Source organism: Pelophylax lessonae (genome assembly GCF_965119305.1).
Source record: "Pelophylax lessonae genome assembly, chromosome: 3".
In the NCBI taxonomy this organism is placed as follows: Eukaryota; Metazoa; Chordata; class Amphibia; order Anura; family Ranidae; genus Pelophylax; species Pelophylax lessonae.
The window spans coordinates 216,517,892-216,529,895 of record NC_138770.1 but is presented as its reverse complement, the minus strand read 5'-3'; the positions used below and the strand labels follow the sequence as shown (position 1 = coordinate 216,529,895).

Below are 12,004 nucleotides of genomic sequence, written 5' to 3'. Positions count from 1 at the left end.
TAGACCGCAAGGGCACTTCAGAGTATACACAAAAAAAGTAGAGTTACATGAAATAAAACCCATTCAATAAAATCCCTGATCTCAAATTCTCTTCCGTTTGCAGTTGATGTAAATTTAGTTAAATCTCGAATATGTGTATTCACCTGCTGACATGCTCTGCACTTCCTACATGCATAAAATCCAAATTTATCCCAGAACATCTGAGGGTGCTCAGGTGGATCCAAGACATTCTTAACCAACTTATTCCCAAAGGAAGGGGCCTTCCTATAGATAAATAAAGGGGCACTTGGAAGCACTTTGTTCAACACTTTGTCCATATCTAATACATTCCAATATTTCCGGAATATGGCTTCAACCTCCCTAAATTGAGCATGATAGTTACTAATGAAGCCCCACTCCTGTTCCCCCTCAGTTATTCTCTTCTTATCAGCCAAGCAACTTTCCTGCAATATTTGACTAACTCCCTCAATTACTCTGTACAACTGTTGAGCTGTATAACCTTTTTCAATAAAACCTGCTGGGTAAGCTGCTTGCACATCTTTGCGGACTCCATACCATCAGTCCATTATGTCAGGGCTTACCTTGGTTGGAGTCTGTAGCGCAGAGATGTACGCTCACCCTTGCAGATATTCACAGTCCAAAGTGGCCAGGTAAGGAAGCCACATGGGCTGTGAATCTGTGCACGGGGGGTTGGCAGAAAAAGTGTTCCAATTAGCAGTACCAGCAGGAATAAAAATGGAAGGATAGGCCAGGAATAATCCGTAGTCAAAGGATGCCACAAGTCAGGATAAACACGGAGTGGAAGCAAGGTCAGAAGCCGGAGTCAGTCTGTAAAACAAGCTCAGGAGACAAGAACACAGGAACTAAATCTGTCAACCAGGAACAATGAACTGACACTGCTCTCAGGGAGAGGCAGTGTTTTATACCTTGCTTAAATGAGCAATTAGCTTCAGGTGGACAATGAGAAACAGGAGCATTCTCAGGTAAAGTCCAGCCCCCTAGTGCTGCAGGCAATGCCAGATAAACAAAACTGGATTTATATGAGCTGAAGTTTGGCTATGAAGACAGGATATCAAACCCAGAACATCAAAGTACCCAGGCTCAAATCCCCTGTTAGGTACTTAACGGCGGCCACGCCTGGCCATCTGTATGGCACGGCGAGAACTGAGACAGTGTATTACCTGAACAGTCAGAAATGTTGTTGGTAACAGGAGATGTATTATCTTTGTATACCATTATTCAGCATGATGGCGCTATGCTTGCTCTGAATTGGGCCCTGAGCCAAAGAGATGATTTACCATATGCACAAAAAAAGTCTTTGGGAATGGTATTAGACTTCTGTTTATCGCACAATTATTTCTGGTATTATGGTAAATTCTACACTCAGAAGAGGGGCGTGGCAATGGGCCAAGCCTCGCTAACCTCTTCATGAGTGAATGGGAAGATATTTTTTGGGAGCAAGAGAGAGGAATTATTGTTTTACAAAAGGTTTATAGATTATTTGTTCTTTATTTGGGCTGGAGATTAGAATTATTTAGGTATATTTGCTGAGGGTCTAAATATGAATACTAACAACATACATTTAGAGTTCCATTGGGGTAAGGAACATGTCAACTACTTAAATGTAAGCATAAGTATGTGTGATAATGCTCTATATACTAAGGTGTTTTTAAACCTACAGGTAGGAACAGTTATCTTCCCATACAAAGTGGACATCATCCCTTATGGCTCAACAATATTCCGAAGGGTCAATTTATGAGGGTTAGGAGGAATTGCTCCTCGGACTCTGACTTTATATCCCAGACCCAAATAATTAAAAAATGTTTCATTGAAAAAGGTTATACAGCTCCGCAGTTGGACAAAGTAATTGAGGGAGTTAGTCAAATATTGCAGGAAAGTTGCTTGGCTGTTAAAGAGAGAACAACTGAGGGGAAACAGGAATGGGGATTCATTAGTAACTATCATGATCAATTTAGGGAGGTTAAAGCCATATTCCGGAAATATTGGAATGTATTAGGTATGGACAAAGTGTTGAACAAAGTGCTTCCAAGCGCCCCTTTGTTTATTTATAGGAAGGCCTCTTCCTTTAGGTTTTTTTGTACAATAAGACATATTGTATAATGATGAGGACATTGGATTCTGGGGCGAAGTTCATGATTGTTGAGCGATCTTTGAGGGATATTTGTTCTGGGGTTTCATGGTTAATTACAATGTAGGACTTTCAGGCATTTATAATGTCTTCAGTGTTTACAATGCATTTAGCATCCCAAATATATCCCCATATGCTGTCCCAACTATTACTGACATTTGATTGTATTACCACACCGGTATTTGGAGTCAATATAGAGTTAATAGCCTTGCTCTGAGCCTAAAAATTCAATGAGCTGCGTTGGGTGGCCACACCCTCTGACAAAGTTGATGACTAAATGCTTTAGGGCGTGACCACTCGACTATGAATATTACAGACAGGGCGCACCTCTCCCAGGGAATCACCGCTGGTCGTGTTTTGAAGGGTGGTGAGATTCACAAGCTGGGGATATTATGTTATGCTTTACACTTGCTACTTTTGTAAGTGCATCTTTATAAGGGGGTGGGGGGGTTAACAATAAGGTATTGATACAGAGTTAAGCTATGAGAGTGTTCCCCTTCTTACATGATATACTGCCAAGGAGAGGAGATCCTTGGAGACAGCGTGTCCTAGTTGAAGCGAGAGCCCAGGTTGGTGTCTCGAATGGTCATGGAGGTTGATTGTGGCATGAGATCGTGATGGAGAGAGGGAGACTCTATTTACAGCATATCTGATTAGAGTTCTGGCGAGTTTAATATTCATGAGGAGCAATATTCCACCAGATGTGGTGACGGTTATATAGATCATCTAAACCTGTATCCATTGCCTACCTTCTGCAAGGAATTAGGACTCACCGGGTGTTTATGTGGACATTCTTTATGCAAATTTTGAAGGACCTATCTTTATTTTATTTGCTTTATTTATAGAGCGCTGCTAATGCTGTGGTTACCAAGTTTCATTAGCATATTCTGTATGAGCTGTACTTAAATTACAAAGCTTTATTGAACAGGTAAATAGCAATAAAAGTAACATAAAGTTGACTTTTTCATAGTTACATAGTAGCTGAGGTTGAATAAAGACAATAGTCCATCCAGTTCAACCTGTGTAGGTGTGTGTGGCCGTAATCATCTCTCATACCCCTGAATGTTCTGATCCTTGAGATGTACTTCTAAGAGTCTTTTGAAAGTAGCCATACTTCCCACAGAAACCACCTCTTGTGGTAGAGAATTCCACAATCTTGTAGCCCTAACAGTAAAGAACCCCCCATGTTGCCTGAGGTTAAAACACTTCTCCTCTAATTGCATTGTATGCCCTCGAGTCCTCATGCAATCCTTTTGACTGAATAGCTTTTTTTCTATGCTGAGATCACCAATGAGATATTTATAAATATCATGTCTCCTCTCAGGCGTCTCTTCTCCAGAGAGAATAAGAGCCCATTCACACTAGCGCGACTTGTGAGGCAACTTGTGTTGCCCCAGGTAGCTTGACATAACAAAAGCAATGTTAATCAATCAGTGCCGTCTTAATTGGCACTACTGAAGTTGCTCCGACTTCAGAAAAGGGTCCTGTACTACTTTGAAGCGACCTGTGATCCGACTGTCCCATATACTTCAATGGGAGTCGCCTCCTTATCTTAATTGACACTACTTGTTATCAGACTTTCCAGGAAGAAGAAAGAGATTAGCCAGGCATTCCCCACAGACAAAGTCGCCTGTCTCTTCAAAGTAGTGCACAAGTCTCTTCCAAGTCTCTTCCAAGTCGCTAAACAAGTCTCTTCAAGTCACGGGGCGACTTTCTGGTAGTGGTAGTGTGAACCAGCTCTAAATCAAGCGATTGCAGACACTCTTCATAATTAAGGTCCTCCAATCCCCTAATTAGTTTAGTTACCCTTCTCTGGACTCTCTCCAGCTCCAACACATCCCTCCTGAGAACTGGCGACCAGAGCTGGACAGAATACTCCAGATCTGATCAGACCAGAGTTTTAAAAAGTGGAAGGATTATAGTTTTATCTCTGGAATACATCCCTTTCTTTATGCATGCCAAAATTCTGCCGTTCTTCTGCATGCTATTGCTTGGCCTATCCTCTACCAAGACTCCCAGATCTTTCTCCATTTTTGATTCCCCCAAAGGTTTCCCCCTAAAGTGTATTGTGCTTTTATGTTTTTAGTCCCCAAGTGCAAAACCTTACACTTCTCCACATTAAACCTCATTTGCCATGTTGTTGCCCACTCTGTTATTTTGTCCAGGTCATTCTGTAGGATATCTGCTTCATGCTGTGCAGTTATTGCCATGCCCAATTTTGTGTCATCTGCAAAATCTGATATAGAACTACTAACGCTTTGATAACGCTCTGTGTGCGGAGCGAAACGCGTCAAGCCGTTCGTCCGAGTACGTACTACGCTCGACTACATCCACCTTCCGATATACGGGGACACGGGGAGTGAGTACAGCCGTTTGGATTGGCAACCCGCGGGATGATTTTTAGGCATTTGAACCTTTGCCATATTGTAAGTGCATCTTGTATTGCGTGCATCGAATAAAGTGGTTACATTCTTCACGATGCCAGCATCTGTTTCCTTTTTTTGAGCAATACCTGGATGATGTGATCTACAGTAAAGCTATTGAGTTGATGGTCCAATAAGGCTCGTCCTATCTAAGGATATTCTGAAAGCGGTGTATTATTTGGCTTCTGGTGAGTAGGGGTCCAGGAGGGGAGCACCTACTCATGTAGAGAGAGCACCGTCACTTGTTTTACGAGCACGCAGCACTTTGGACTTATATTTTGCACAAAGACTGTCACTATTTAAGCACGTCTTTAATTGAAGGATTTTATTCACATTCATTTTTTTCACGTGTATAAAATTTGTATTTATGTATATTTTTTTATATTGATTGGTATTTATGACATAGGAATGTGTATTTCAAGTTGAGCATTAGCACTTTACACAGATTATTTATACACAATATTTATTGAGATTTATTTATTAGTTTGCTTTGTTAGCAGCGCAGGTATACTTTTGCACTATACACTTTATAAAGGTACACCACCTTTTATACCAGCAGCAGCCCACTATACAGTGGTATCAGAATAATTGTAATCCTCAGCGCTAGCCTTTAATCCCTACTTTTCTTATTTGCCTCCTTGTATTGCTTGAAAGCCGATACTGTGCCCTCTGCTTTATATTTCTTGAAGGCCAATTTTTTTCCCCTAATAAGTTTTTTAACATTACGGTTTAGCCAGTCAGGTTTGGCTTTGTCTCTCCTAAATTTATTTCCCATAGGAATGCACTGCGAGAAGCATTTGTTTAGTATGTTCCTAAAGCATTTCCATTTTTCCTTTGTGGTCAGTGTTTGGTCCTAGTTTACCCTTTCCATCATTGACCACAATTTGGGAAAGTTTGCCCTTCTGAAGCTTAGGGTTCTTATGTTCCCCACTTGCCTTGTTATACTGTATTGTTATTTACGCTAAATGTGATCATCCTGTGATCGCTAGAGCCCAGGTTGTCCTGGACTCCTACCTCCGTTATTAGGTCTGGGTCATTTGTGATCAATAGATCCAGCACTGCATTTTCTCTAGTAGGAGAATCCACTAACTGAGACATGCAGTTGTCCTGTAAGGTTTCCATGAATAGACGGGCCTTCTGTGAATGTGTAGTCCCTTCTTCCCAGTCAATGTCGGGATAATTGAAGTCCCCCAATATGATGACTGATCCCAGTTTTGCCACTTTACCCAACAGTAATATAAATTCCAGCTCTACCTCCTCCCTTTGGTTGGGTGGCCTATAGAAAATTACTTTTCCCTTTACTTCTTCCCTATGGAGTTCTACCCACACGGATTCTAACTCAATACTCATACCTTCCATAATATCACTACTCTCTATCACCCTTATATTATTCTTGACATAGAGACATACCCCTCCCCCTCTTTTTTCTACCCTGTCCTTCCGGTACACCGAATACCCTTGGATATTGACCAGCCAGTCATGTGAGGGGTCGAACCAAGTTTCCGTTATTCCCACAAGGTCTATGTCCTCCTCATGTACTAACATTTCCAACTCATCCATTTTATTAGCTAGGCTCCTGGCATTTGCATATACCCCTCTTAGTTTTGTGGAAGTTGATAGTGAATGGTGATTATTTTTATTCCTGTTTGGTCTGAGGTTTTCCCGCACAGACCCCCCAATTGACGTTATGGAATTACTGTCGCTACTGACTCTAATACTGCCTTCTGTTCTTTGCTCCCTCCTGACTGACTCTACTTCTGAGCCCCCCCCGTCTCCTAGTTTAAAAGCCCCTCCAACTTGGTGGCCACCTTTCTCCCCAAAAGAGCTGTACCATCCCCATTAAGGTGCAGCCCATCCTTACTAAAGAGCCGGTAGCCGACTGAGAAGTGGGCCCAGTTCTCCAGGAACCCAAACCCTTCCTTCCTACACCAGTTCCTCAGCCACCTGTTAAGTTCCCTAATCTCCCTCTGCCTCTCTAGTGTGGCTCGAGCCACTCCCTTGGCAGCTGGGAGAGGGCACCTGCTCCAGCACTGCCACCCCTGAGCTGATATCCTCATCAACATGCAACTTGGCAAATTTGTTAGGGTGTATCAACTCAGGACTGGCCTCCCTAGCACTCTTCCCTCTACCCTTCCTAATGGTCACCCAACTGCCTACCTCTGATGCCTGCGTCTCCTCTACTCCTCCCTTCTCTATGCCAGCCCCTGCCAGTGCCTGATGGGTAATGTCCAAGCTCCTTTCCATGTTGTTAATGCTACGCAGTGTTGCCACTATGTTTTCTAGATCCAGGATCTGGGCTTCCAGAGAAAAAAGTCGCACACATCTTGCACAGCAGTATTTGCCCTTGATTGGTTCCTCAAGGAACGCATACATGCAGCAAGAAGTTCACTGAGTGGCATCCCCAATCCTGTCGGACATTATTACCCTCTACTCTATGGGGATAATATTCCTTACCTACACTACCTCTATCTCCCCTGGTACTAACCCTAAGGTACTCACCAGTCGCTAAGATACTCACCAGTTGCTAAGATACTTAACAGTCCTCCCAGGTATTCAGTTGCAGAGCACAGTCAGTCGCAGAGCTCGGTCAGTTGCAGTCAGTCGCAGAGCACGGTCAGTCACAGTCAGTGGCAGAGCACAGTCTGTCGCAGAGCACAGTCTGTCGCAGAGCACAGTCAGTCACAGAGCACAGTCAGTCGCGGTCAGTCGCAGAGCATGGTCAGTCGCAGAGCACAGTCAGTTGCAGAGCACAGTCAGTCGCAGTCAACCGCAGTCAGTTGCAGAGCACAGTCAGTCACAGAGCATGGTCAGTTGCAGAGCACGGTCAGTAACAGATCACGGTCAGTCACAGTCAGTCGCAGAGCTCGGTCAGTCACAGAGCTCGGTCAGTTGCAGTTAGTCGCAGTCAGTCGCAGGGCACGGTCCGTCGCAGAGCACAGTCAGTCGTGGTCATTCGCAGAGCTCGGTCAGTCGCAGAGCACAGTCAGTCGCAGAGCACGGTCAGTCGCAGAACACAGTCAGTTGCAGTCAGTCGCAGAGCACGGTCAGTCGCAGTTAGTCGCAGAGCACAGTCGGTCGCAGAGCACAGTCGGTCGCAGTCAGTCACAGAGCATGGTCATTCACAAAGCACGGTCAGCCGCAGAGCACAGTCATTCGCTGAGCACTGTCGGTCAAAGAGCATGGTCAGTCGCAGAGCATGGTCGGTCGCAGAGCACGGTCAGTCACAGAGTGCAGCCGGTCGCAGAGCACGGTCAGTCAATGAGCACGGTCAGTTGCAGGTCACAGTCAGTCACAGGTCAGTCAGTCACAAGTCAGTCTAAGGTATTTTTCCTGGTTGCTAAGGTACTACTCCTAGTACCAAGGTACTTGCAGGTATCAAGGTACTAGGTACTGTCAGATCTACTGCTTGTCTACCCTCGTCTGATGGAAGATCCTGCAGCCTCCCCCTGTCAGTCTCTCTACACGCTGTCTGTGCCTGTCTGTGTGATCCCTCTCCCCCTCACTCAGTCAAACAGCTGATTCAGCACACTCACATTTATGCTGTCTCCTGTCCTATCAGTCAGTCCCTGCACGCCTCCAGTTCTGTTCCCGCCACCTGGTGTCTGTCACATTGTCGACAGTCCCCCTTCAGTCACTAGTTTCTGTCCGAGTCTCCCTCAGCTGTTCCCCCGACGTCTGCTCCCCTGTACAGCATGGCAATCACAGTTCCTCTCCTCTCCACATGGTGCTCTCCTCTGCCTCCTCTGCCTCTAGTGGCCACAGTGGCCAACACACTTTTACAAGCTAGTAATAACTACCCAATTTCACTGATTATTGGAATACCTAATGGTCAGGTTTTGCAATGGGGCCGTAATTGTACAGTAAGTGATTTTAAAAATAGGGCTCAGCAATTATACACAAGATTTACACATTTTTTAATAGCATATGGCAAAAAAGTGTTATACATACCTCATTTAGGATAGCATGTGGATGGGTATATTTACCCACAGGTTGCCATTAGCAATTATTGTGGTCACTTTGATGTCTGTCTGTCTGCTGGCTTACTGCAGTGTAGGACAATGCTGTCTTTAATTTTTGGATTGGTATTTCTTTTTTTAAGGTAAGATAAACCTATGCGCTTGACCATATACCAGATGTAATAAATAGATAAAAGGTATAGAGTAAAAAGGGGAGGGGGGACCAGAGATTAGCAGCCAATGCTTAGTAGTGTCACCACATACATAAAAGCAAATAAAGTAGTAAATAAAACCAGCGCTCAATCAATCCCAATAAAGAAAATAAGTAGCAAGAATAAATGAACACACAAAGGCAAGGTAATAATGGGAACAAATAAATATTGAATAATATATAGAGGTGATGTGGTAAAGTGCACAGTGCAAATAGTGCAAATAAGGTGAACCACAATAAATATTTAACTATAAAAATCAATAATAAAGAAGTCACTATAAATAAAAAAGTGACAGTGGGCTATATGTGCAAAGTGCTGTTGACTGATCAAATACACAATGATACTCAACAGTAGGAAACAAAGAAGTCACTTATAGAAAAAAGAGAGACAGTGAACTATAAGTGCTAACAGCTGATCAGATCCACCAAATGGAGAATATGGTCTGATCTGAAAATAAAATGATAATAATGCACAGTAGATAAACAAATAACTGTGTAATGGGCAAAAAACTGTGACTGGTAATGATAAATTGAATAAATAAATGGAAAAAATCCCAAAGAAGCAAAAAACAGGGGTAAAAAATCTCATATAAAGATAAGGCACTTAAGTGGAAGCAAGTAAAACATAAACATTCATAAGTTCATAAAGAACAAAAAAAGTTCAAAGAGAAAGTGCTGGTGTGAAAATATTGCCGGATGTGTTTCCCGCACATCCGGCAATATTTTCACACCAGCACTTTCTCTTTGAACTTTTTTTGTTTTATTTTTGTTTGTTTTTTTGTTCTTTGAGAGTAGGCAGCAACAGCGGGGACCAACCTCCTTGGGCTGATCTGGGTACTGTCGTTAGACTGCTGTAGCTACCTCCTCTTCCTGATCCGATGCCAAGAATGGCTGCGCATCGCAAATGTCTTGTGATGGATCGGAAAATAATTCCAGTGACTCAGGCGGAGGGTAGGTGGTGGTGTTTGTGGTGGTGTCTTTGGGGGTGCACACAGCAGAGAGTGAAGAGAGTACAGATAGAGAGGATGAGGAGGGTGCAGAAGAGGAAGGCTGAGTGAGCCACTCAACCAAGTCCTTCGACGTAATCGAACGCACCTTCTGAAACTTCACACTTTGGCTCCGGCCTACTGCTCCTGCCCTACCCCTACCACCCCTGCAGAAGGGCCTGCCTCTTCCTCTGCCTGTCATTTTTTAAATTACCCTGTGACAAAAGTCTCTAGAGAATCACAGTATATCTGGAAAATGGTAACGCCTCACTTCAGTATGTGGTATTGGGGGGCCACTGATCTATCACACCAGTTGTACAAAAAATTGGCCAGTGAGTTTAGCTCTGTGTGCATAAGCGTTAACACAGCAAAAGAGGCAATATTGTTGCAGGACACAAATACACTTATAAAAGTATACTCAGGTGACACCCCACTTCAATATGTGATATTGGGGGGCCACTGATCTATCACACCAGTTGTACAAAAAATTGGCCAGTGAGTTTGGCACTGTGTGTACAAAAAATTGGCCAGCGAGCTTGGCACTGTGTGTATCAGAGTTAACACAGCAAAAGAGGCAATATTGTTGCAGGACACAAATACACTTATAAAAGTATACTCAGATGACACCCCACTTCAATATGTGATATTGGGGGGCCTCTGATCTATCACACCAGTTGTACAAAAAATTGGCCAGTGAGTTTAGCTCTGTGTTCATCCGAGTTAACACAGCAAAAGAGGCAATATTGTTGCAGGACACAAATACACTTATAAAAGTATACTCAGATGACGCCCCACTTCAATATGTGATATTGGGGGCCTCTGATCTATCACACCAGTTGTATAAAAAATTGGCCAGTGAGTTTGGCACTGTGTGTATCAGAGTTAACAAGGCAAAAGAGGCAATATTGTTGCAGGACACAAATACACTTATGAAAGTATACTCAGATGATACCCCATTTCAATATGTGGTATTGGGGGGCCACTGATCTATCACACCAGTTATACAAAAAATTGGCCAGTGAGTTTGGCACTGTGTGTATCAGAGTTAACACAGCAAAAGAGGCAATATTGTTGCAGGACACAAATACACTTATGAGAGTATACTCAGATGACACCCCACTTCAATATGTGGTATTGGGGTCCACTGATCTATCACACCAGTTGTACAAAAAATTGGCCAGTGAGTTTGGCACTGTGTGTATCAGAGTTAACACAGCAAAAGAGGCAATATTGTTGCAGGACACAAATACACTTATGAGAGTATACTCAGATGACACCCCACTTCAATATGTGGTATTGGGGGCCACTGATCTATCACACCAGTTGTACAAAAAATTGGCCAGTGAGTTTGGCACTGTGTGTATCAGAGTTAACACAGCAAAAGAGGCAAAATTGTTGCAGGACACAAATACACCTATGAAAGTATACTCAGATGACACCCCATTTCAATATGTGGTATTGGGGGCCACTGATCTATCACACCAGTTATACAAAAAATTGGCCAGTGAGTTTGGCACTGTGTGTATCAGAGTTAACACAGCAAAAGAGGCAATATTGTTGCAGGACACAAATACACTTATGAAAGTATACTCAGATGACACCCCCCTTCACTATGTGGTTTTGGGGGGCCACTGGTTTATCACACCAGTTGTACAAAAAAATTGGCCAGTGAGTTTGGCACTGTGTGTATCAGAGTTAACACAGCAAAAGAGGCAATATTGTTGCAGGACACAAATACACTTATGAGAGTATACTCAGATGACACCCCACTTCAATATGTGGTATTGGAGGGCCGCTGATCTATCACACCAGTTGTACAAAAAATTGGCCAGTGAGTTTGGCACTGTGTGTATCAGAGTTAACACAGCAAAAGAGGCAATGTTGTTGCAGGACACAAATACACTTATGAAAGTATACTCAGATAACACCCCACTTCAATATGTGGTATTTGGGGGGCCACAGTTTTCTCACACCAGTTCTACAAATAATTGGGTAGTAACTGTTGTCACTGTGTGTAGCATGGTTAACGCAGCAAAAGAGGCCAAATTTTTGCAGGACTACAATACACTCTTAGAAAAGTATACTGTTAAATAACACCCCACTTCAATATGTGGTATTGGGGGGCCACTGGTCTATCACACCAGTTATAATACATTAAAAGTGCTTTTGTCACTGTTTGTAGTATTGCTGCAGCAACGCTCAACACACCAGTCACAATGCTGCACAGTGCACAATACAAATCCACTAGTATGCTTTCTATATTACAAAGTATATTATAA

At 43.1% G+C, this 12,004-nt stretch overlaps 1 protein-coding gene across 1 annotated transcript in view; it reads left to right on the top strand.

Moving 5' to 3' along the window:
* The window catches only part of LOC309550449 (uncharacterized protein), a 77,938-nt gene that overhangs the window by 21,976 nt on the left and 43,958 nt on the right, over window positions 1-12,004 (top strand). The window contains exon 12 of the mRNA XM_082250827.1: window positions 104-108. Coding sequence (XP_082106953.1) covers window positions 104-108 — 5 coding nt within the window. The remainder of the gene's footprint in view (window positions 1-103; window positions 109-12,004) is intronic.